This window comes from Plecotus auritus (assembly GCF_963455305.1).
Source record: "Plecotus auritus genome assembly, chromosome: 13".
Taxonomy (NCBI): Eukaryota; Metazoa; Chordata; class Mammalia; order Chiroptera; family Vespertilionidae; genus Plecotus; species Plecotus auritus.
The window spans coordinates 20204439-20226765 of NC_137779.1; the positions used below are offsets into that span (position 1 = coordinate 20204439).

The 22327-nt window shown below is 44.1% G+C and overlaps 1 protein-coding gene across 4 annotated transcripts in view; it reads right to left on the reverse strand.

Annotated features, from left to right (window-relative positions):
- The window catches only part of ZBTB44 (zinc finger and BTB domain containing 44), a 46827-nt gene that overhangs the window by 11765 nt on the left and 12735 nt on the right, over nt 1-22327 (reverse strand). For all 4 annotated transcript variants that reach the window (XM_080650531.1, XM_080650530.1, XM_080650529.1 and 1 more), the window contains exon 2: nt 8234-9307. In XM_080650531.1, the coding sequence (XP_080506657.1) occupies nt 8234-9251 (1018 nt within the window). In that variant the 5' untranslated portion in view covers nt 9252-9307. The remainder of the gene's footprint in view (nt 1-8233; nt 9308-22327) is intronic.

Here is a 22327-nt window from a genome sequence, read left to right on the forward strand (position 1 = left end):
AGAATTCCATCCACACTGTAGACATTATAACACATAGTGTTGTATCACACGCAACTACTGGAAAAAAATAAATCTTGTAAACTCTTTTTCCTGAGATGCTGATGGTTTTTACCAATGAGAAGTAATCATATGACTTGGAATTTTATTTGAACTGATTTAAGAGTAGGATATCCAATTCAATATTACTTTCTTGAGGTAATAGTGATGTTTCTTAAATTATTAAAATGAAGTTCCCTTTCTATACTCTGTGGATTCTGCTCTTGGTAACCGGGGCTAAGAATTCTGAACAGATCCTCCTCACCTTAATGAAACAGTAAAGCTGATTTATAGAAACAATCAGCTTTATATAAGGACTATCTCATCAAGAAAGATGCTACTCTCTTCCACCAATAGGGAGTGCTGTTTGTATAGCTTCTGCTGCATCAAACTGACTCCTTACAAAGACTCTTTTCTGGTGGTGAAAATAATCACAGTGGCCGGCCATCCACTACTGAGCATTTACCACGTGCCGGACACCGTTCTAAATGCTTTAAATACAGTATCTCATTTCACACTCGAGGAAGAGAAAAAGCAGCCCTTAATATTTAGGAACTGGCCGGACATGGACACTGGGCCTGGTGTTTTCCTGTTGGACATAAAACAATCTCACAGAAGACCTGCAGAGACCAGGTCACATGGTCTGAAACAAAACACATAATTCTGTTTAAGCACACACAAAAACAATGTCAATGTGTAATCACAAAAATACCCAACATAAGCTACTGCTGTTTTAGGCTCACTTTGGTCTATAGTCCTAGACATTTGTTAAGATAAGCATAGAGTTGTCTCTGCTTTCTGACATCACCAGTCCTGAGAAAACCCACTTTCTTAATCTTCCCTAAATCACCTAACTCAGTGGCTCGCGAGCCGCGGTTTGCCGACCACTGACCTAACTCAAGCCCAAATCCAGTAAGTCCTTTCTAACATCTGCTGACTGAAGCCCTAAAGCCCCATGGTGTGTGAGCTCAAGTAATGAACTCAACTTGTTTAATTACAGGTGCGCTCCTGGTGCACTCTGCAACAGGGCATTGGCAGAAATGGGGGACCCGTGAAGACAGCTGAAACTCCTGTTGCCTTGCACTGGGAACCTCAATAACAGTGCACATCTAAAATCCCTCACAGGGGAGGGCAGAAGGGGGGGGGGGTCTGGATGAAAGAAAGTGAGACCATTAGCCAAATAACATATACACATAATCCATAGTCAGACAATAGTGCGGTGATGGCTGGGAGGTAAGTTCAGGCCTAACTGAGCTCAAATATTTCATTGAAGTATTGGGTATATTTTGTTTTCCTAGAAAAAGTCTTTTGGGAATATTTTGGCTATCCAATCATATTTGTCATTGTTCCCTGGTGGAACTGTTTTCCAACCTCCTAATACCTGCTCCTATGATGTCTGCCTATTGTGTTGACCCTTGTTTCCAAGAGGAATAGATTAAAATGAAAGGATGGACACAGGCCCAATTAGTCCATCTGAACTGGGCCTGGAGACTGAGTTCATAAGGTCTCTGGTTTTAGGTTCACTATTAGTGAAAACATTTCAAAACGTTGAGAGGTATGATGCAGACAAATCTGAAAATATGATGGAAAGTGACAGAAGCCACTTAGAAAAGACCACACACTGCATGACTGCATTTATATGAAATACCCAGAATGGGCAAATTTATAGAGAGTATGCTAGTGGTTGCCTATAGCTGGCTGTGGGACAGAAGTGAGTCGCTGCAAAGGGGCACATGGTTTCTTTTTAGGGTGATGAAAACGTTATAAACTTAGATTGTGAGAATGGTTGCACAACTCTGTGAATATACTTAAAACTACTATAGGATACACTTTAAATGGGTGAATTTTATCATATTAAGTTGTGTGGTTTTGGGTTTTTTTAATCCTCACCCGAGGATATTTTTCCACTGATTTTTAGAGAGAGTGGAAGAGAGAGGGAAAGACAGACAGAAACATCTATGTGAGAAACACATCAACTGGTTGCCTCCTGCACACGCCCCAACCAGGGCCCGGGCTGGGGAGGAGCCTGCAATCAAGTATATGACCTTGACCGAATTGAACCTGGGACCCTTTGGTCTACAGGCTGACGCTCTAGCCACTGAGCCAAACCAGCTAAGGCTGTAAGTTATATTTTAATGAAGACATTTAGAAAAGAACCTTATGCTCTGGCTGGTGTGGCTCAGTTGGTTGAGAGTCGTCCCATGCACTGAAAGGTCACCAGTTCAATTCCTGGTCAGAGCACACACCTGGGCTGTGGGATCCATCCCCAGCAGGGGGTGTGCAGGAGGCAGCTGATGGATGTTTGTGTTTTCTTTCTCCCTTCCTCCCTAAAATCAATCCTATATAATAAAAGCCTAACATGCTAAGTGTCCAGTTGTTCGGTTGGCCAATCAATCAAAGCATAATATGCTAATGATATACTAAGGCCGCTCAACTGCTCGCTATGACATGCACTGACCACCAGGAGGCAGTCAACTGGTCGACCAGTTGCTATGATGTGCACTGACCACCAGGGGACAGACGCTCTGACTGGTAGGTTAGCTTGCTGCTGGGGTCTGGTTGATCGGGAATGAGTGAGACGGGCCAGACACACCCTGGAGTCCTCCCACCTCCATCCCCGATTGTGCACCGGTGGGGTCCCTCGGCCTGGCCTGTGCCTTCTCACAATCCAGGACCCCTCGGGGGATGTCGGAGAGCCGGTTTCAGCCTGATGGCGGAACGACCGGTCACTATGATGCGCACTGACCACCACGGGGCAGACGCTCAATGCAGGAGCTGCCCCCTGGTGGTCAGTGTGCTCCCACAGGGGAGCGCTGCTCAACCAGAAGCCAAATTCATGGCTGGTGAGCGCAGCGGCTAAGGATGTCTGTCAGTCGGACATCCCTTGAGGGCTCCCAAACTGTGAGAGGGTGCAGGCTGGGCTGAGGGCCCCCCTCTTTCCTCCCTCCCTCCCCCAGTGCACAAATTTCCGGCACAGGGCCTCTAGTAAAAACATTAACCAAAAAGTTTTGGTTTTTTTTTTAAAGAGCCTTATAAAGACTTCTTCAATTTTGTCTTTGTCCTGAGAACTGCTTTGCTTATTTGGTGTCATATGCCCAGAAGCAGGCAGGAGGTTTTGTCTGGTCCCTGATCAATGACAACTGGCCTTAAGCCAAGCCCTGGAAATAGAAATTTACACAAGCATTATTCTTTTTGTTGTTGATACTCTTTCCATTGATTTTTAGAGAGTAGAAGGGAGGGTAGGAAGGAGAGGGAGAGGGAAAAGGAGTGGGGGGAGAGAGGGGAAGAGAGAGACAGAGAGAGAGAGAAAAACACTGATGTGACACATCGACTGGTTGTCTCCCACACACTTGCCCTGGGGCCAGGGAAAGAACCTGCAACTCAGGAATCAAACCCAATACCCATTGGTGTATGGGCCAACGCTCTACCAGTGAGCCACACTGGCCAGGGCATGAGCGTTATTTTTTTTAAAATATGTTCTTATTGATTTCAAAGAGAGGGAGGGAGAGAGGGACAGAAACATCAATGATGAGAGAGAATCATTAATCAGCTGCCTCCTGCACACCCCCTACTGGGGATCAAGCCAGCAACCCAGGCACGTAGGGCACAAGCATTAATCTTATGGGCCATTGCAGTTCTGAGTCGTCTCAATCTAAAACTGCACCTCTTCCAGGCCAACATCTGCTTCTTTCATATTTTCTCACTGTAACATTAAGTGTTATAGTATCTTTCAACTTATTCAATTTCCCCAAGGACAATTTTCAAGAGGCCATTGGGGAGGGGGGGTTCTGACAGGAACAAGAGTATTCATCTGAGATGCATCAACACTGGACCAACACTGAGGTGAAGATTTTAAGAAGTTGACGCTGTGGATGTTTCCAATGTATGGCCTTCCTGTCAATGACAGGAACCAAGCATTAGGGGGCACCTTTACCTCCAATAAGCCATGAGTTTGTTTCCTTATTATTTATTTACTAGAGGCCTGGTGCACGAAATTTATGCATGGGGGGGGGGGGTCGGGGGTGTCCCTCAGCCCAGCCTGCACCCTCTCCAATCTGGGACCCCCTCGAGAGATGTCCGACTGCCCGTTTAGGCCCGATCCTACCGGGATCGGGCCTAAACGGGCAGTCGGACATCCCTCTCACAATCCAGGACCGCTGGCTCCCAACTGCTGGCCTGCCTGCCTTACTGATTGCCCCTAACTGCTTCTGCCTGCCAGCCTGATCACACCCTGACCACTCCCCTGCCAGCCTGATTGATGCCTAACTGCTCCCCTGCCAGCCTGTTTGCCCCTAACTGCCCTCCCCTGCAGGCCTGGTCACCCCTAACTGCCCTCTCCTGCAGGCCTGGTCACCGCTAACTGCCCTCCCCTGTAGGCCTGGTCCCCCCAAACTGCTCTCCCCTGCAGGCCTGGGTCCCCCCCCAACTGCCCTTCCCTGCAGGCCCGGTCACCCCCAACTTCCCTCCTCTGCCGGCCTGGTCACCCCTAACTGCCCTCCCCTGCAGGCTTGATCGCCCCCAACTGCCCTCCCTTGCAGGCCTGGTCCCTCCCAACTGCCCTCCCCTGCTGGCCATCTTGTGTCCACATGGGGGCAGCCATCTTGTGTGTTGGAGTGATGGTCAATTTGCATATTACTCTTTTATTAGATAGGATAGAGGCCTGGTGCACGGGTGGGGGCCAGCTGCTTTGCCCTGAAGGGTGTCCTGGATCAGGGTGGGGGTTCCCTTGGGGCATGGGGTGGCCTGGGCAAGGGGCCTGTGGTGGTTTGCAGGCCAGCCATGCCCCCTGGCAACCCAAGCGGAGGCCCTGGTATCTGGGATTTATCTATCTTCTATAATTGAAACTTTGTAGCCCTGAGCAGAGGAGGCCAAGGCAAGCCAGAGCTGCAGAAGCTTGGCTTCCTCCATTGCCAGGGGCAACTCAAGCCTCCTGCTCTCTCCAGCTCCATGGCTGCTGCCATTTTTGTTGGGATTTATTTATCTTTTATAATTGAAACTTTGTAGCCTTGAGTGGAGGCCTGGGCCTGCCAGCGTGTGCGGAAAGCTTGGCTTCCTCCATTGCCGGGGAAACCCAAGCCCCCTGCTCGCTCTGTGGCCGTAGCCATCTTGGTTGGGTTAATTTGCAGACTTGCTGGTGGGCGTGGCTTGTGGGTGTAGCAGAGTGATGGTTAATTTGCATATTACTCTTTTATTAGATAGGATTTCTAGGGTGTACTGAGGCTTTCTTATGCTAAAGACCTATGCTGCAATGACAGGAAAAAGTTACTAGATTCTGTATTCCTGACTAGGGAAATCCCAACCTATTTCTCCAGTAGCACAACCACACGTTACATTGATATTGCTAAAAGCAAAAACAAATCTCCATAAGCTTTACCTTTTACTCAGACTCTACACTGTCCTTATCCACCAACTTCAAGAAAAAAAAAAACCAAAAAAAAAACGAAATTTTAAAACTATAATTATCAAAGCACTTATAAAAACACTTAACCTCCATATACTGCCAAAAGCCTTGATGGCAGTAAGATAAATCCTCTCTAGGATCTGTAAGTTAAAACTGAATTTCTTTGTTAAGATAATAAACTGTGGATTATCTAGAACTATTTATATGTCTATCATTGGTGCTACAGATAAATGAGTATTTCAAGATCAATAATGAAACAATATCACAAAGTCCTTCTCACTTATAAAATTTCTTGAATTCTACCAGATATTGATAATTACCTTTTTGAGTAGCAAAACCCAACCCAAACTTAGTGTTTTTTGTTTTTTTGGTTTTTTTTTTGTTCTGTTTGCTAAATTTAGTGTTTTTGTTTGCCCTAAACTGGGGGTGTTAGATTTTACAGCCTCTTGGTGGGCAAATGGTAATAAAGGGAACTTAAAAGAACAGGTAAAAACTGCCCTGCCGGTGTGGCTCATTTTGTTGTTGTTCCATGCAGCAAAAGGTTACTAGTTCAAATCCAGTTAGGGCTCTATCCCCAATAGGGGATGTGCAGGAGGCAGCAGGCTGATATTTCACTTTCACATTGATGTTTTTCTCTCTCTAAAAATCAATTTTAAAAATCTTACAACAACAACAAAAAACCCACAGGTATAATCTAACTGCTGAGCCACACCAGCCAGGGCTGGACTTCCCATTTCCTAACATTTTATGCGATAAAAAATAAAATCCTGCTTGGTTTAAGCCATTGAATGCAATTCTAACTAAAACCAATGTTCAAAGCTCTTCACAATGTGCTCTCAACCACTCACTTTGTCTTACCTCCTATTATTTTCTATGCTTGTACACTTCCCTGCTTTATTCACATCATTCTGCACTGAATTCGCTGTTTACAAACATACAATACTAGAGGGCTGATGCACGACATTCATTGGGGGGGGGGGGGGAGGAGCCTCAGCCCGGCCTGTGTCCTCTTTCAGTCCGGGACCCCTCGGGCAATGTCTGCCTAAGCAGGCAGGCAGATATCCCCTGAGGGGTCCTTAGCACTGCCACAGAAGCAGGAGAGGCTCCCCCCAATGCCGCTGCACTCGCCAGCCATGAGCCTGGCTTCTGGCTGAGCGGCGCTCCCCCGTGGGAGCACACTGACCACAGAGTGCAGCTCCTGGATTGAGTGTCTGCCACCTGGTGGTCAGTGTGCGTCATAGCGGTCTGCTGTTCAGTCGATTTGCATATTAGGGTTTTATTATATACAACTAGTGGCCCGGTGCACGAAATTTGTGCATGGGGGGGTGGGGTCCCTCAGCCCAGCCTGCACCCTCTCCAATCGGGGACCCCTTGGAGTCCGGCAGTTTTATATTCCTCTCGCAATCTGAAACAGGTAGCTCCTAACCACTCACCTGCCTGCCTGCCTGATTGCCCCTAACTGCCCTCCCCTGCAGGCCTGATCTCGCCCCCAACTGCCTCTGCCTATCGGCCTGATCTCGCCCACCAACGGCCCTCCCCTGCTGGTCTGATCTCGTCCCCAAATGCCTTCCCCTGCTGGCCTGATCCCGCCTCCAACTGCTCTCCCCTGCCGGCCTGATCGCCCCTAACTGCCTGCCTGCCTGATCACCCCTTACTGCCCTCGCCTGCCGGCCTGATCTCACCCCTAACTGCCCTCCCCTGCTGGCCATTTTGTTTCTGATTGGTCAGTTTCTATGCCAGTCAGCATCAAAAGCTCCACGTCCTAGGCAGCCATTGGCTCCTCACAGTTCACCCAGATTTGGTTCTGACTGGTCGGTTTCTATGCCAGTCAGTGTCAAAAGCTCCGCTTCCTAGGCAGCCATTGGCTCCACACAGTTCACCCAGATTTGGTTCTGATTGGTCAGTTTCTATGCCAGTCAGCGTCTCCGGGCCTATCTCCAGGCCTGATTAGAGAGGCGGGGCTGATTAGCAGCCCCTGCGGAGGCCCAGAGAGAAACAGAGGCGCGGCTGCTGGTAAAGCCCAGAGAGGAAGAGAGAGGCAACGGCTGATCAACAGCTGCCACGGAGGCTGTGGATCAGACCCTGCTTCTCTCTTCGGGCTTCTTTCTAGGCCTGATCTGCAGCCCTGGCAACCCAGCACTGACTTCCGGTATTCGGTCAAGCCTTTGGTCCGTCATTAGGGACCATGGGTTTTTATATATTAGGATTCTTCCACACCTCCATGCTTTTATACATTTTCAAAGAAATGTCATTCCCTCGCCTGGGCAAACTCCCACTTAACACCCAAGGTAAATACACAGCATTAACTTTTTTTTCCTTTGTGAACCTGTAACACTTTGTTCATACCTCTAGCCTAGCAATAACCACTGATTTACACATCTGATTCCTCAATTAGACCATTAAATCCTTTTTTTTTTTTTTATCATGTACCCCCAATGCTTGGTACATGTTTTCAATAAATATTTTAATAAAGAATAAAACACTAACTGGACTTTTTAAAAACTGCTGTTATTATTATTATTTTTTGCATTGGAAGTAATTCACAATTCTTTCATATATACCTGTATGTATCTTTGTCCCATCAGATACTGTTCAACTATTTTTCTTTCCCAATGCATAACTTATTAAAAAAATAATAGTACTAGTAGCAACCTCTAAAAATAAAATCCAGTTATCATGCTTTATTCTTCCTAGTATTTCCTATACGACCCAGCAAAAAAACTTTAATCTAGTAAGTATTTAAAGATGCTTGAACTGATTTGATTATAGCATCATGAAAAACTAAAAACACTGTACCTATTGAGGAAGACTGTGGACTAATCAGAAGGTCCTCTTGGACTTGTTCACTTCCTGGCACTGTCTGCTGGTCACTCAGTGAACTCTGAGATGCACTAACGGGCTGGGGTACTTCCTCATGCACCTCCTCATCACTTAATCTTTCTACTTTCACCCGGACATCTTCTTCGGTACCCAGAGGCAAGGTTGTTTTTGTGCTCTCACAAGTCACAAAATCAGCCATTCTTCTGTCTGTCTCAGATGGGCCAGGTAATTCTAGAGTCCGGGTATTTTCTGCCTGCTTAACCTTGTCAGGCTGAATCCTTCTATCAATCCCAAAAGGAAAAGTCCAGGGAAAAGCTAGAGAAGAGTCAACTGGTTGGCTTCTATTTTCTGAGTAGGAAGCTGAAGAACTCAGTATCTGGGGGGAGCTTGTCTGTGTGCTACACTTTACAGGACTCTCGGGAGACATAACGATGTAGCTTTTGCGCTTTCTCCGGGATTCTCGGCAGACAGGAATGGTTCTTTCTACCACACTGCACTCTGACGACACTGGTGAAAGGCTTCCATCTCGAGAAGTGAAATTGCAGTTAGAGTTATTTTCTTGTCCAGCATCGAGACCCTTTTCCGGTTGGCTGTTGGGTGTATTCCATAAAATGCTTGATTTCATGAACTCTGAGCAGGTGCTAGCAACACTAAACATCTGCATATAGCTGGCTGCAGCCAGCACATCAATGATATTTTCTGTGTTAATTGACAGAGTGGCTGTGTAAGCATATTCTAGAAGGGGGATAAAACCAGTCACTGTAACATGATGTAAATCCAACACATTCTTGTCCTCATCCTCTGCTTGGCCTACAAGTTTAGTGCGAAAAAAATCACTGCAAGCTGCTAGTACCACCTTATGTGCCCGGAAGATTTTGTCCTGGACACGAATAGTGATGTCACAGAAATGTCCATCATTTCGCAGCATGTTTAGCTTTCCAAGCATTTCCTGACTGTGGGAAGAAGAGCTATGAGTAAATGTTTTCACACCCATCTTTTCCTTCCTCTTCTACAGATGCTCTTCAAAGATGCAAATGAATCAGAAAGGACCTAAAAAAATACATAAAATAAGCATTAATTGATAGTTTAGTAGTCATAATAGGTAATTTATATAGTTTTCATGTAGCCACTATGCTAAATCAAAAAACTAAAAGATGGCAGTGAGAAAGTTCAAGGTCGGGAATATATTCAACATTCCTCCACATATATATATGGGCAACAAATTTTCAACAAAGATCAAGAATAGGCAATAGAGAAAGGAAAAATCTCTTCAATAAATGACGCTGGAAACACTGAACAGCCATATTCAAAAGAATCAAACTACAGTATGATCTTACACTATACACAAAAATGAACTCAAAATGGATTAAAGATTTGAATGTAGGACCTGACAATAAAATACACAGAAGAAAATATAAGCTTATGGGTATTGGTCTCAGAGATGTTTTTGTGAACTGGACTCCAAAGGTAAGTGGAACAAAAAGCAAAAATGAACAAATGGGACTACATCAAACTAAAGAACGTCTGCACATGCCCTAGCCGGTCTGGCTCAGTGGATAGAGCGTCGACCTGTGGACTGAATGTCCCAGGTTCGATTCTGGCCAAGGGCACATGCCTGGGGTTACGGGCTCGATCCCCAGCTGATCAATGATTCTCTTTCATCACTGATGTTTCTCTCTCTCTCTCCCTCTCCCTTCCTCTCTAAAATCAAAATATATTTTTTAAAAAAAACAATGTCTGCATAGCAGAAGAAGCCATCAACAAAACAGAAAGGCAACCAACCGAATGAGAAAAGATTATTTGCAAATGATACTTCCAATAAGGGACTAATATCCAAAATAGACAAAACTCATACAACTAAACAACAAAATCTGATTTAAAAAGATGACCCGAATAGATACTTTTCCAAAAAAGACATACAGATGGCCAACAGATATATGAAAAGATGTTCAACATCATTACTTATTAGGGAAATGCAAATCAAAACCACAATGAGATACTATGTCACAGCTGTCAGAATGGCTATTATTAAAAACAAACAAACAGCCAGGCCACAAGTTATAGGGGCTGTGGAAAAAAGAGAACCCTTGCATAATGCTGGTGGGAATTGAAATTGGTATAGCCACTATGGAATACAGTAAGGAAGTTCCTCAAAAAATTGAGAACAGAATTTCCATATGACCCAGTAATACTGCTCACTTCTGGGTATTTAGCCAAAAGTTTGAAAACACTTATTCTTAAAGATGCATTTATTCTTATATTATTTAACTAGAGGCCCGATGCACGAAATTCAGGAATGGGTAGGGTCCCTAGGTCTGGCCAGCGATCAGGGCTGATCTGTGGGGCGACTAGCAGGGCAATTGCCCCCCCCACCACCTCCGCTGGCACCCGCCTTGGCTGGCCTGGGGCCTGTGGGCAGTTCCTGTGTTGAGTGTCTGCCCCCTAGTGGTCAGTATGCATCATAGCGACTAGTCATTCTGCTGTTTGGTCGATATACATATTAGGCTTTTATTATATAGGACTAGAGGCCCAGTGCATGAAATTCGTGCATGGGGGGGGGGTATCCCTCAGCCCAGCCTGCACCCTCTCTAATCTGGGACCCCTCGAGGGATGTCTGACTGCCCGTTTAGGCCCGATCCCGGTAGGATCGGACCTAAACGGGCAGTCGGACATCCCTCTCACAATCCAGGACTGCTGGCTCCCAACTGCTCGCCTGCCTGCCTTCCTGATTGCCCCTAACCGCTTCTGCCTGCCAGCTTGATCACCCCCTAACCACTCCCCTGCCAGCCTGTTTGCCCCTAACTGCCCTCCCCTGCAGGCCTGGGTCCCCCCCTCAACTACCCTTCCCTGCAGGTCCGGTCACCCCAACTTCCCTCCTCTGCTGGCCTGGTCACCCCTAACTGCCCTCCCCTGCAGGCTTGATCGCCCCCAACTGCCCTCCCTTGCAGGCCCGGTCCCTCCCAACTGTCCTCCCCTGCTGGCCATCTTATGTCCACATGGGGGCAGTCATCTTTGACCACATGGGGACAGCCATCTTGTCTGTTGGAGTGACGGTCAATTTGCATATTATTCTTTTATTATATAGGATTATATAGGATAGAGGCCTGGTAATGGGTGAGGGCCGGCTGGTTTGCCCTGAAGGGTGTCCTGGATCAGGGTGAGGGTTCCCTTGGGGTGTGGGGCGGCCTGGGTGAGGGGCCTGTGGTGGTTCGCAGGCCGGCCACGCCCACCAGCGACCCAAGGGGAGGCCCTGGGATTTATTTACCTTCTATAGTTGAAACTTTGTAGCCTTGAGCAGAGCCAAGCCTCCTGCTCGCTACGTGGCTGCAGCCATTTTTATTGGGATTTATTTATCTTCTATAACTGAAACTTTGTAGCCTTGAGTGGAGGCCTGGGCCTGCCAGGGCAGGCAGAAAGCCTGGCTTTCTCCATTGCCGGGAAAACCCAAGCCTCCTGCTCTCTCCGTGGCCGCAGCCATCTTGGTTGGGTTAATTTGCATACTTGCTCCTGATTGGCTGGTGGGTGTGGCTGGTGGGTGTAGCGGAGGTACTGTCAATTTGCATATTAGTCTTTTATTAGATAGGATTATTGTATTATTTTCCATACAAACAACTGTAAACCTACTTTTGCCCCACCCTGTATACAATGGAATATTATTCTGCAAAAACATGGATGGATCCTGAGTATTATGCTAAGTGACATAAATCAAATAGAAAAGAACAAGAACCATATCATTTCACGCATGTGTGGGATATACAATAGATAGCAACAAACTCATAAACACACACAACAGAATGTGGTTACCAGAGGGGAAGAGTTGTCGTGGGAGGGTTAAGAGGGTAAATGGGGTCAGACATATAGTGACAGCGGAGACTAGAGCACACAATAGAGCACACAGATGCCAAATTATAATGTACATCTGAAATTTATATAATATCAACCAATGTTACCCCAATACATTTAATAAAAAAGTAAGTTAAACCTTTTTATAAAAACTTCACATATAAATAAAAAATTTTAATTCCTTCTACCTGTCCCCTTAGCTGTCCAATCAGTGGAGTCTACGAGCTAATGTTTTAATGAACTGCCTCGCTTTAACTGCTTCACTTTTGATATTTTATTTGTATCAGTAGATGCGTTACTATCCGTTTGACAGAAAAGGGTTAACTAACTTGCTGAAGTAAAATAGCTTTTAAGTAGCAGACCCAAGATTCAAATCTAAGCAGCCGGGTTCTAGCACTTATTTAACTTCAGTGCCATATACTGCCCCATTTAGGACATAAAGTGGGTCAATTTAGGGGTGTAAGAGTCCAGGTTTTAGAATGTGACAGGCCTAGATTCTGTCTTCAACAATTCCTCAATGGTTGTTATGAGAACTAAGTGAAACAATATATGTAGTAAATGCACAGTATTTAGCACTTTGTGAATGCTCAACAAATAAAAGCAGTTATTATTGTTATTTAGGTAACTAGTACAATAAAACCTTTTCAGAAGTAAATTTATGTAAAAAAAATGTTTAGTAATCAATCAACTGACTGGATTTTCCTTAAAATAAAAGGACAGCTGGTTTGCCAATATCAGAGTTTACATTTATTTACTAAAAACATAAAAAACTAAAATCCTCAAATACTTTTAATGTAGCAATCTAATTATGCTTCAATTTTTATAGTACTTTGCCCTAACCACATTTTATACCTTCTGTGTGAAATCGGGGAGGCTCATATTAGCCCTTCGGTAAGGATAAAACTAACACTCAGATAAGTCAAATGACTAACAAATGACAGCCAAAGCTGGATCTAGGTCTTCTGACTCAAATCACAGTCCTTTTCCAATGCAAAAACATACAGCTATGTACGCCAATTATTTTATCTAAGTTAAATAACTACAAAAAGTAGTTGGTACTGTAATAAATGCAAAACAAAGCAAATTTGGGGAAATGCTTTTGTAAATTATCTCTAAATAAAAAAGATGTCAGCCCAGTCAGTGTGGCTCAGTGGTTGAGCATTGACCCATGAACCAAGAGGTTGCCAGTCTGAATCCTGGTCAGGGCACATGCTCAGACTGCTGACTTGATCCCCAGAGAGGGGCAAATAGGAGACAACCAACTGATGTATCTCTCTCAATGTTTCTCTCCTCTCTCTCTCTCCTCTCTCTCTCTCTCTCTCTCTCTCTCTCTCTCTCTCTCTCTCTCTCTCTCTCTCTCTCTCCCTTCCTCCCTCCCTTCCTCCCTCCCTTCCTCCCTCCCTCCCTCCCTCCCTCCCTCCCTCAGCTGGTTGGGGACCTGAAGTGGGCAAGGACGGAAACCTTTAATTCTGAATAAAGTTCCTGAAAATAATGTTATTTCCTGAAAGCGATCAGCAAAGTTATTAAGACTTGCCCTTCGAAGAGTTGGAGGGAGAACTAACCCTGCAGAATAAACTGAAGTAGACAGTGGAATTGATATTGAAGTGGAAGACAAAAATAAAATGGGTTCTGAGGACCTTGCATAGATAGCCAAACTTGTTCAAAACAATAGTTAAATGTGTTTGGTGCAAAGTCTGATATAACTGGAGGTATGGGATAAGAGAAAGATGAAGTTAGATGGGAAAATGCCTTATATGCCATGTATTTATTACATGATTTTCCCAACACATAGCTACGGAAACTTAGTTTCATTATATATTCTATAATAAAAAATTACAGACAAATATAATTTGGAAATACCACAATATCATACATTGTGGCAAGACTTGGGATGAATGCAGAAATAGTTTCCTCCCACCCCTTTGATTCCAAATTACTTATGGAACAGTACACATGCTTAACACAATACTACTGTTCTTGAGAGTACCTGTTGCTCTTAAGTTCTACACACCATGTTGTTTTGGAAAAAGATTAGGAGCTATTTGTTTTATGGTCACTTCTCCCTCTATGCAAAACCTCTGAGGCAGAGCTCTGGAGCTGAGGGTGGAGATAAGGGCAAGCTTCTCTCTCAAAGACACTCCTGCTCTAGGAACTTAGTGCTTGGTGAAGTGGGGACAGCAGGCAGAGGCCTTCTAGGCTTGACTTGTCTGACATGGAACCACTTCATAAGCTGGGACAAATATGATTAAGGTCCCAGTATTCTCAGTGTGTTGTGCTCAAGGTTCTATAACTGGGGGAATAAATGAAAGAAGAGAGCCTTACCTCTAAACTGTAATGATTTGTTACATTCAATATAAAAGGCCTAAACTAAACACACCAACTAAAACAGAGAATGTCAGAGTGGATTGAGAGAGTGAGAGACCACGATCCAAATATACTACTGCCTACAAGAAACTCATTTCAAATATAGTTTAGGTGGTTTAAAAGGAAAAGGCTGAATAAAACACACCATTCAAATACCAATTAAAAGAAAGATGGAAGTGTTAAATTCACCCAGAATTAAAACAATTATAAATGTATATACTCTTTAAATGAGCTTCAAAACACATGAAACAAAGTGACAGAAATAAAAAAAATAGGCAAGTCCCAATTTTTATTTGGAGACTTCAACACTTCTGTTTCAGCTATTAATGGAACTAGTAGACAGAAGATTAAGAAAGCTAAAGAGCTAAACACCATCAACCAATGGAATAAAATTGACATGTATAGAATACTAGAGGCCTGGTGCACAAATTCGTGCATAGGTAGGGTCTGGCCGGCCCATCCTAATCGGGGCTGATGGCGGGGGTGGGAGGGGAGAAGAGGGGAAGGGGCCGCGGGCGGTTGGCTGGCCAGCCGGCCCAGCTGGCCCTGCTCCCTGGATGAACTCCTGGTTGAGGGGACAATTTGCATATTAGGCTTTTATTATATAGAAAATTCCAGCCACTAAAGGAATACATATTGTTTCCAAAGTATGGACTCTGATCCTAATGGAATGAAACAAACAAACAAAAAGCAATAATAGAAAGATTAAAAAATCCCTCAACACTTGGAAATTTTAAATACTACACGGAATGCAGAGCAAGACTCAAGGGAAGTTAGAGAATGTTAAATTAAACAAAGACAACATGTCAAAATTTATGATATGCAGCTAACCTAAGTGTTTAGAGGGTGTGATACTGTGATTTATAATATATATTTGATCTTCATCCCCATTTCTGGCTAGAGCTCCTAAGTCCTTTGGAATTTCCTAAGTGATGACAACGGCAAATATGTCTCTTGTTATGTCAATTAATTGACTCTTGGAAGGAACATCTATAGGATGGGGGCTGGTTGACAAGAGCACCTACCATATGACCAGAGTGTTGACACTTTCATTCTCACCTCCAGGGAGGTGAGAATGAAGGTTGAATCAATCATCCTATCTAATAAAAGAGTAATATGCAAATTAACCATCACTCCGCAACAAAAATGGCGGCGCCTATAGCCACAAGATGGCGACGCCCAGTCCTCTCAGCCCCGCTGGAGTCCCCCAGTCTCAGGGAGGGCTGCTGCTGAGAGCCAGCAGAATAAGCAGCCTGGTGGAATGCTGCCCAGAGGCCCTCCTGACCCTTTATAAAAAACAAAAACAAATTCACTCCCATGGCATGATCCCCCTCCCAGCGGCGGCAGCCTGGGCTGGGGTCTCAGCCTGGGAGGGGCATGAACCCCTCCCAGTGGCGGCAGCCTGGGGTCTCAACCACTGAGTCACACCAGCAAGGCAGATATGGAGGAATCTTAAATGTTTATTTTTTAAAAAATATGTATTTTATTGATCTTTTACAGAGAGGAAGGGAAAGGGATAGAGAACTAGAAACATCTATGAGAAACATTGATCAGCTGCCTCCTGCACACTCCCCATTGGGTATGTGCCCCCAACCAAGGTACATGGCCTTGACTGGAATCGAACCTGGGACCCTTGAGTCTGCAGGCCGACGCTCCATCCACTGAGCCAAACCAGTTAGGGCTGTCCAATATGTCAAAGAAAAAACCCTATCTAATAAAGAGGGAATATGCAGGGGAGGGCATTTGGGGGTTACCAGGTTGTCAGGGGAGGGCAGTTGGAGACGATCGGGCTGGCAGGGGAGCAGTTAGGTGTCGATCAGGCTGGCAGGGGAGTGGTTATGGGGTGATCAGGCTGGCAGGCAGAAGTGGTTAGGGTCAATCAGGCAGGCAGGCGAGCAGTTGGGAGCCAGCAGTCCTGGATTGTGAAAGGGATGTCTGACTGCCTGTTTAGGCCCAATCCCACAGGGACCAGGCCTAAACAGGCAGTCGGACATCCCCCGAGGGGTCCCAGATTGGAGAGGGTGCAGGTTGGGCTGAGAGACACCCCCCCCCCAGTGCACGAATCGCATGCACCGGGCCTCTAGTGCCTATGTAATCAAGCTTCCATAAAGCCCCCAAAGGACAGAGGTCAGAGACCTTCTGGGTAGTTCAACATGTGGAGATTTGGGGAGAGCGGTGCACTTGGAAAAGGCACGGAAGCTTCATGCCCTTTCCCCATATTTTGGCCTATGCATTTCTTCAATCTGGCTGCTCCTGAGTTATAGCCTTTTATAATAAACTAGTGGCCGGGTGCACAGATTCGTGCACATTGAAAGGAAGTTAATTAGAAGAAATATTTTAATACTAGAGGCCCGATGCACGAAATTCGTGCAAGGGGCTCGGCCCTCACAGCTCAGGCTGCCTTGGCCAGCCCTCGCAGCTCCAGCTTCGTCCAGAAGGTTGTCTGGATGGTCGTTCTGCTATTCGGTCTAATTAGCATATTAGCTCTTTATTATATAGGATTGCTATTTGCCCTTTCTCTGTAATAGAAGTGTCAAGCAAATTCACAATCAACAATGACAGATGGAAACACACGCATGCGATTGGCGCCAGCGAGAGCTTTATGTGGATAGCCCATGCACGAGTCAACTTATTAGCCTTTTATATATAGAGAATAAACTTGCTTAATTAGACCTGCTTTCTAATTTAACTAAACTTTTCCCAGCCCAGTGAAGTATCCCAACTTCTCTTTCAGGTAATTGTCAGCAACAAAGCAGTAAATATCAACACGAAGCAGATTATTATTGTAGACTAGAGGCCCAGTGCACAAAACTCATGCACGGGGGGGAGGGTGTCCCTCAGCCTGGCCTGCACCCTCTTGCAATCTGGGACCCCTTGGGGGATGTCCGACTGCCGGTCAGGGATCGGGCCTAAACTGGCAGTTGGACATCCCTCTCGCAATCCGGACCACTGGCTCCTAACTACTTGTCTGCCTCATCATCCCTAACCACTCTGCCTGCCTGATCGCCCCTAACCACTCACCTGCCTGCCTGATCGCCCTTAATCGCCTCTGCCTGCCAGATCGCCCCCAACCCCTCTGCCTGCCTGCCTGATCACCCCTAAGTGCCTCTGCCTCAGCCCCTACCACCACGGCTTCATCAGGAAGGATGTCTGGAATGACGTCCAGAATGACATCCGGAAGGTCGTTTGGCTGTCCAGTCTAATTAGCATATTACATTTTTATTATTATAGACCACACAGGGAGAACAAAGGGTAAAATATTTAACTACAGCTGTGTCTGATTATATTCTACGCAGTGAGAAAACCTGAAGTCATTTTCAAGGTCCACCATTTCTTACTTCTTTTCAATCGGGTCAAGGTTCTAAGCTTCCTAAATCTCCGTTTTCTGGCTAATGAAAAGGAAATAGGATTCCAAGTCTCCTATCTACCTACTCCAATTCCACCGAGTCTCCTATCTACCTACTCCAGGACTTCTGTGAAGATCAAATGAGATGAGGCATGGGAAAACACTTCACAGACATTTGATTAAAGTGTAAAATGTTTCCATCTGGCTATAAAGCAAGTTGGGTTCCTGGGCTGAAGAAACTCCAAGGAGGCTAGTCGCTCGGGAGAGAAAGCCGGGCGTTGCTACGTTACCTCGTTACCCGGCACTCACAGCGACCATTGCTGGGCTGGGCTGGGCTGTGGGCTGCATTTTGCGCCATGTGGTCTCGGCAGCGTAGACTGTGATTTGGTGGGCTGTCGCTCTGGGGTGGTGGTGGGGCCTGTGTCCTACTTGGGGGAAGCTGAGTGTTGCTTTCTGGGTGCCAGTTCTGTGGTGCTGTTTCTCTGTAAATGGCCAGTATGCATCATGGCTGCTCCTGCATTGTCTGACCCCTGGTGGTCAGAACGCGTCATACCGACTGGTTGGACGTACACTTAGCATGTTAGCCTTTTATATATATAGATGGGTAATCTAGTAAGTAGGAAGTTTCCTTGAGTTCTATGGGCTGCTCTAGCTAATTAATTAAACCCAAGGAGGGGACTGTTGGAATCTCCAATCTATAGCTGGTCCATCAGAAGATCAGGTGATAAACCTGAACTTGTGACCTATGGATCAGTAAGAGTGAGGGGGCACCAGTCTTGTAGGACTAACCCTTTAACTTAAGAGGCTGACTCTTCTTCAGATAGTGTCAGAATTAAGTTAAACTGTAAAACACCCAACTGATATCAAAGAATTGCTTTTTGTTGTGGGGACCCTTCCTCGCACATTAGAATTGAATCCAGAACCCCCTTAGAGGAAAATTTACACCATTAAAAACTTGTATAAAAAATGAGTAAGGTCTCAAATCAGTAATCTAGAGTTTCTATCTTAAGAGGCTAGAAAAGCCCTGGCTGGTGTGCTCCGTGGTTAGAGTGACAGCCTGTGAACCAAAGGGTCATGGGCTAGATTCCTGGCCCTGGTTGGGGTGCATGTAGGAGCCAACCAATTGATGTCTGTCTGTCTCTCTACCCCCTCTCCCTTCCGTGAGGATGAACAACAACAAAAAAGCTAGAAAAGAACAATAAAACAAACCAAGTAGAAGAAATAAAAACAGAAAAATTGAAAATAAAAACAGAAAAAAACAATAAAACCAAACATTTGTCTTTAAAAAGATAAATAAAATTGATAAAGCTCTAGCAAGATTGGAGAAAAACTGACATCGGGAACGAGAGGGTATTATCAATTGTTGAAAATGTCCAGACTAGGATCAAGATGAAGTCACTTATGGTAAGTTCACCAAACTGGAACTTAACTAAGTTTCTATGCTTGGCTCTCCGAGAAAAGAAAGGCCTAAGCCAAACAGTCAGCACTTGCTTGCTCAGTGCAAGTTACCTAACTGGGCTGAAGACATCTCCTCTCTCCATATAAGGAAAGTAACCCTGCTTTTACCCAATCAGCAAATGCCCACTATAACTTCCTTGATCCTACTCACTTTGGTCTATACGCCTCTCACTTTATATGACTCTTTGAGAGCTCCACTCTCTCTAGACTGGATGCTGCCAGATTCAGGAATTGCTGAAAAAAGCCAACCAAATCTTTTCAAAATTTACGATTGTGTTTTTTTTCTTTAACACATTACAGATATAAAAAGCATTAATGAGCCCAGCCAGTGGTTGCGTGTCGACCTATGAACCAGGAGGTCAAGGATCAATTCCTGGTCAGGGCGTATGCCTGGGTTGCAGGCTTGATCCCCAGTGTGGGGTGTGTAGGAGGCAGCCGATCAATGATTCTCTCTCATCACTGATGTTTCTATCTCTCTCTTCCTTTCTGAAATCAATAAAAAAATATTTTAAAAAAAAAGCATAATGAGAATACTACAAATAACTATACACACATAAAGTTGACAATAAAGATAAAACGGACCAATTCTCAGGATAAGCACACACGAAATTCAACCAAAATGAAAAACATAACCTGAATAATCCTATAACTACTACAAAAAATGAATTTAACTAAAATCCTTTAAAGAAGAAATCGTCAAGACCTAGATGGTTTCACTACAGAATTCTACCAAACAATAACCATACAATCCCTTCCAGAAAATAAAAGAACACTTCTCATTTTATGAGGCCAGCCGTACTCTGGTATAAAAGCCAGACAAATCAGTACAAAAGAGAAAACTACACAACAATATCCTTTGTGAACATAGCTGTGCAACGCCTCAACAAAAGATTAGCAACATACTTACTGGTTGAACACTGGATGCTTTCCCCTTAAGATCAGGAAAAAAAGGGGAAAAAACCCAAAAGGTGTATTTATATTGGAAAGGAAAAAATATATAAACTGTTCCTACTTAGAAATGATTATCTACACTCAAAGAATCTTAAAAAAACTAACACCCTCCTAGAGCTAGTAAGTGACAGGATACAGGCTACTATAAAGAAGTCAACTGTATTTTTATATAGTAGCAATGAACTATAGGAAATGTAAAAAAATTCAGGATCACTGGGTCCAATGGCAGTTCCTTACTGAATGGAACCCGCAAACTTTTGGTGCGTGGAACGACACTCCAACCAACCCGGCCAAGGCAGAATTTTCTTCTTTTTAAAAGGCCACACAATATTCCATTGTATTATATTTGGTTTATTCATCTGTTGTTGGACATTTGGGTTGTTTCTTTTTAAAAAATATATATTTTTATTGATTTCAGAGAGGAAGGGAGAGGGAGAGATAGAAACATCAATGATGAGAGAGAATCACTGACTGGCTGCCTCCTGCACGCACACCCCACACTGGGGATCAAGCCCACAACCCAGGCATGCGACCCAACCCGCAATCGAACCTGGGACCTCCTGGTTCATAGGTCAATGCTCAACTACTGAGCCACGCCAGCCGGGCTGGGTTGTTTCCACAGGTTTTCAACCCCCTATTTAACTAAGAAAAGCAAGGTTTATTAACAAGTTCAAAGAATCTCCAGGTAGAGAGAAGTATTGGAGGCCATTTAGTTCCATTGCCTTCTAATACTTAATCATTTGATGGAGGTCATCACAAAAATAAAATTCTAATGTTTTGCAATATCATCCTGATTATGGGTGGTTACCACTTCAAACTGTTCATATTTCTCTTTTCTAAGTTGGCAACTGTCATCAGTATTTTAATTAATTAATTTAGCCTGACACACAACAGACGATGTTCATATGTGTGATATACCTCCATGGGCAAGGCCAGATTTTAAAACAAAAGTGTATAAATATATATCACATAAACTTTACCATCCTAACCATTTTTAAGTGTACGGTTCATTGGCATTAAGAACATTCACATGGTTGTGCAGCCAGCACCATCACCTATTTCCAAAACTTTTTCACTGGCATGGCCAGATTTTAACAACACTCAAAAGAACTGCAAGGAACAAATGCAAACAACATCACAGACTTTACTTAGGCACAATGTTCCCTCGAGGATTTACAAAGTGTATAAGAAATAAATTAATCCATTTTAACATATCAGAAATTTTCATTTTTATATAAAGAAAACAAATGCATCCAATTGCACTTTAAAAAATTAGGCTTTGATACCGAGACGAAATCTTGATTTTTTTTTTATTCTTTACTCCACAGATAATATTTAAAAGGCAGCAAATATGTAGGTAAAATTTACAGAATTACATTGTATATTATGTTACTGCAAATTTTTTCATCCTATCATTCTTGCTCATAGGCAATATGAATGTACAATTCACACTTTGTTTACCCATCCTTCTCATTATAAATGTATTCATGAATAAAAATGAAACTGAACTATAACAATGACAAATACTTCAATGATTCATAATTGCCACAACTATTAATGGTCCTATACAGTAGTAATGGTTGTTTAAGTTGCAGCAGTTAAGCTATGGAAGTCCCACTTTTTAAGCTCTAGCTTTAACTCACAACTGATAAAAGATACCAAATCACAAAACCCCTGGAAAGATATGCTCCTTTGAGGGCCCTGACTAAAGCTGCTCAAGACTGGGACTTCCTCCTACAGAACTCTGGGAATTACCAGTCTGTGAAGATACAGACAACTATGGGAAAACATTGTGTGGATAGTCAATACTGTATTAAGTATCTCCAGAGGAACTGTATGTCAGACTGTGAGGTGTGCCTCTGGGACTGAGTGTTTCTTCTCTTATACAATAGATATTACTATTCATAGCTTGAACACTCTCTTAGAGGTTAAAGAGATAAAGGATAGAAGAAAAGACTATAAAGAGGCAATTTCTTCTGCAACTGGAAAAATCCCTCAGAAATAGAATGAAAGGACTTGAATTTTAGAGTTTAAGAAAGGTTTAGTGCAGCATTTATCAGGTACTAGACACTGTGCTGTAAAGAGCCAAGAAAAGTTAACCAAGTCAA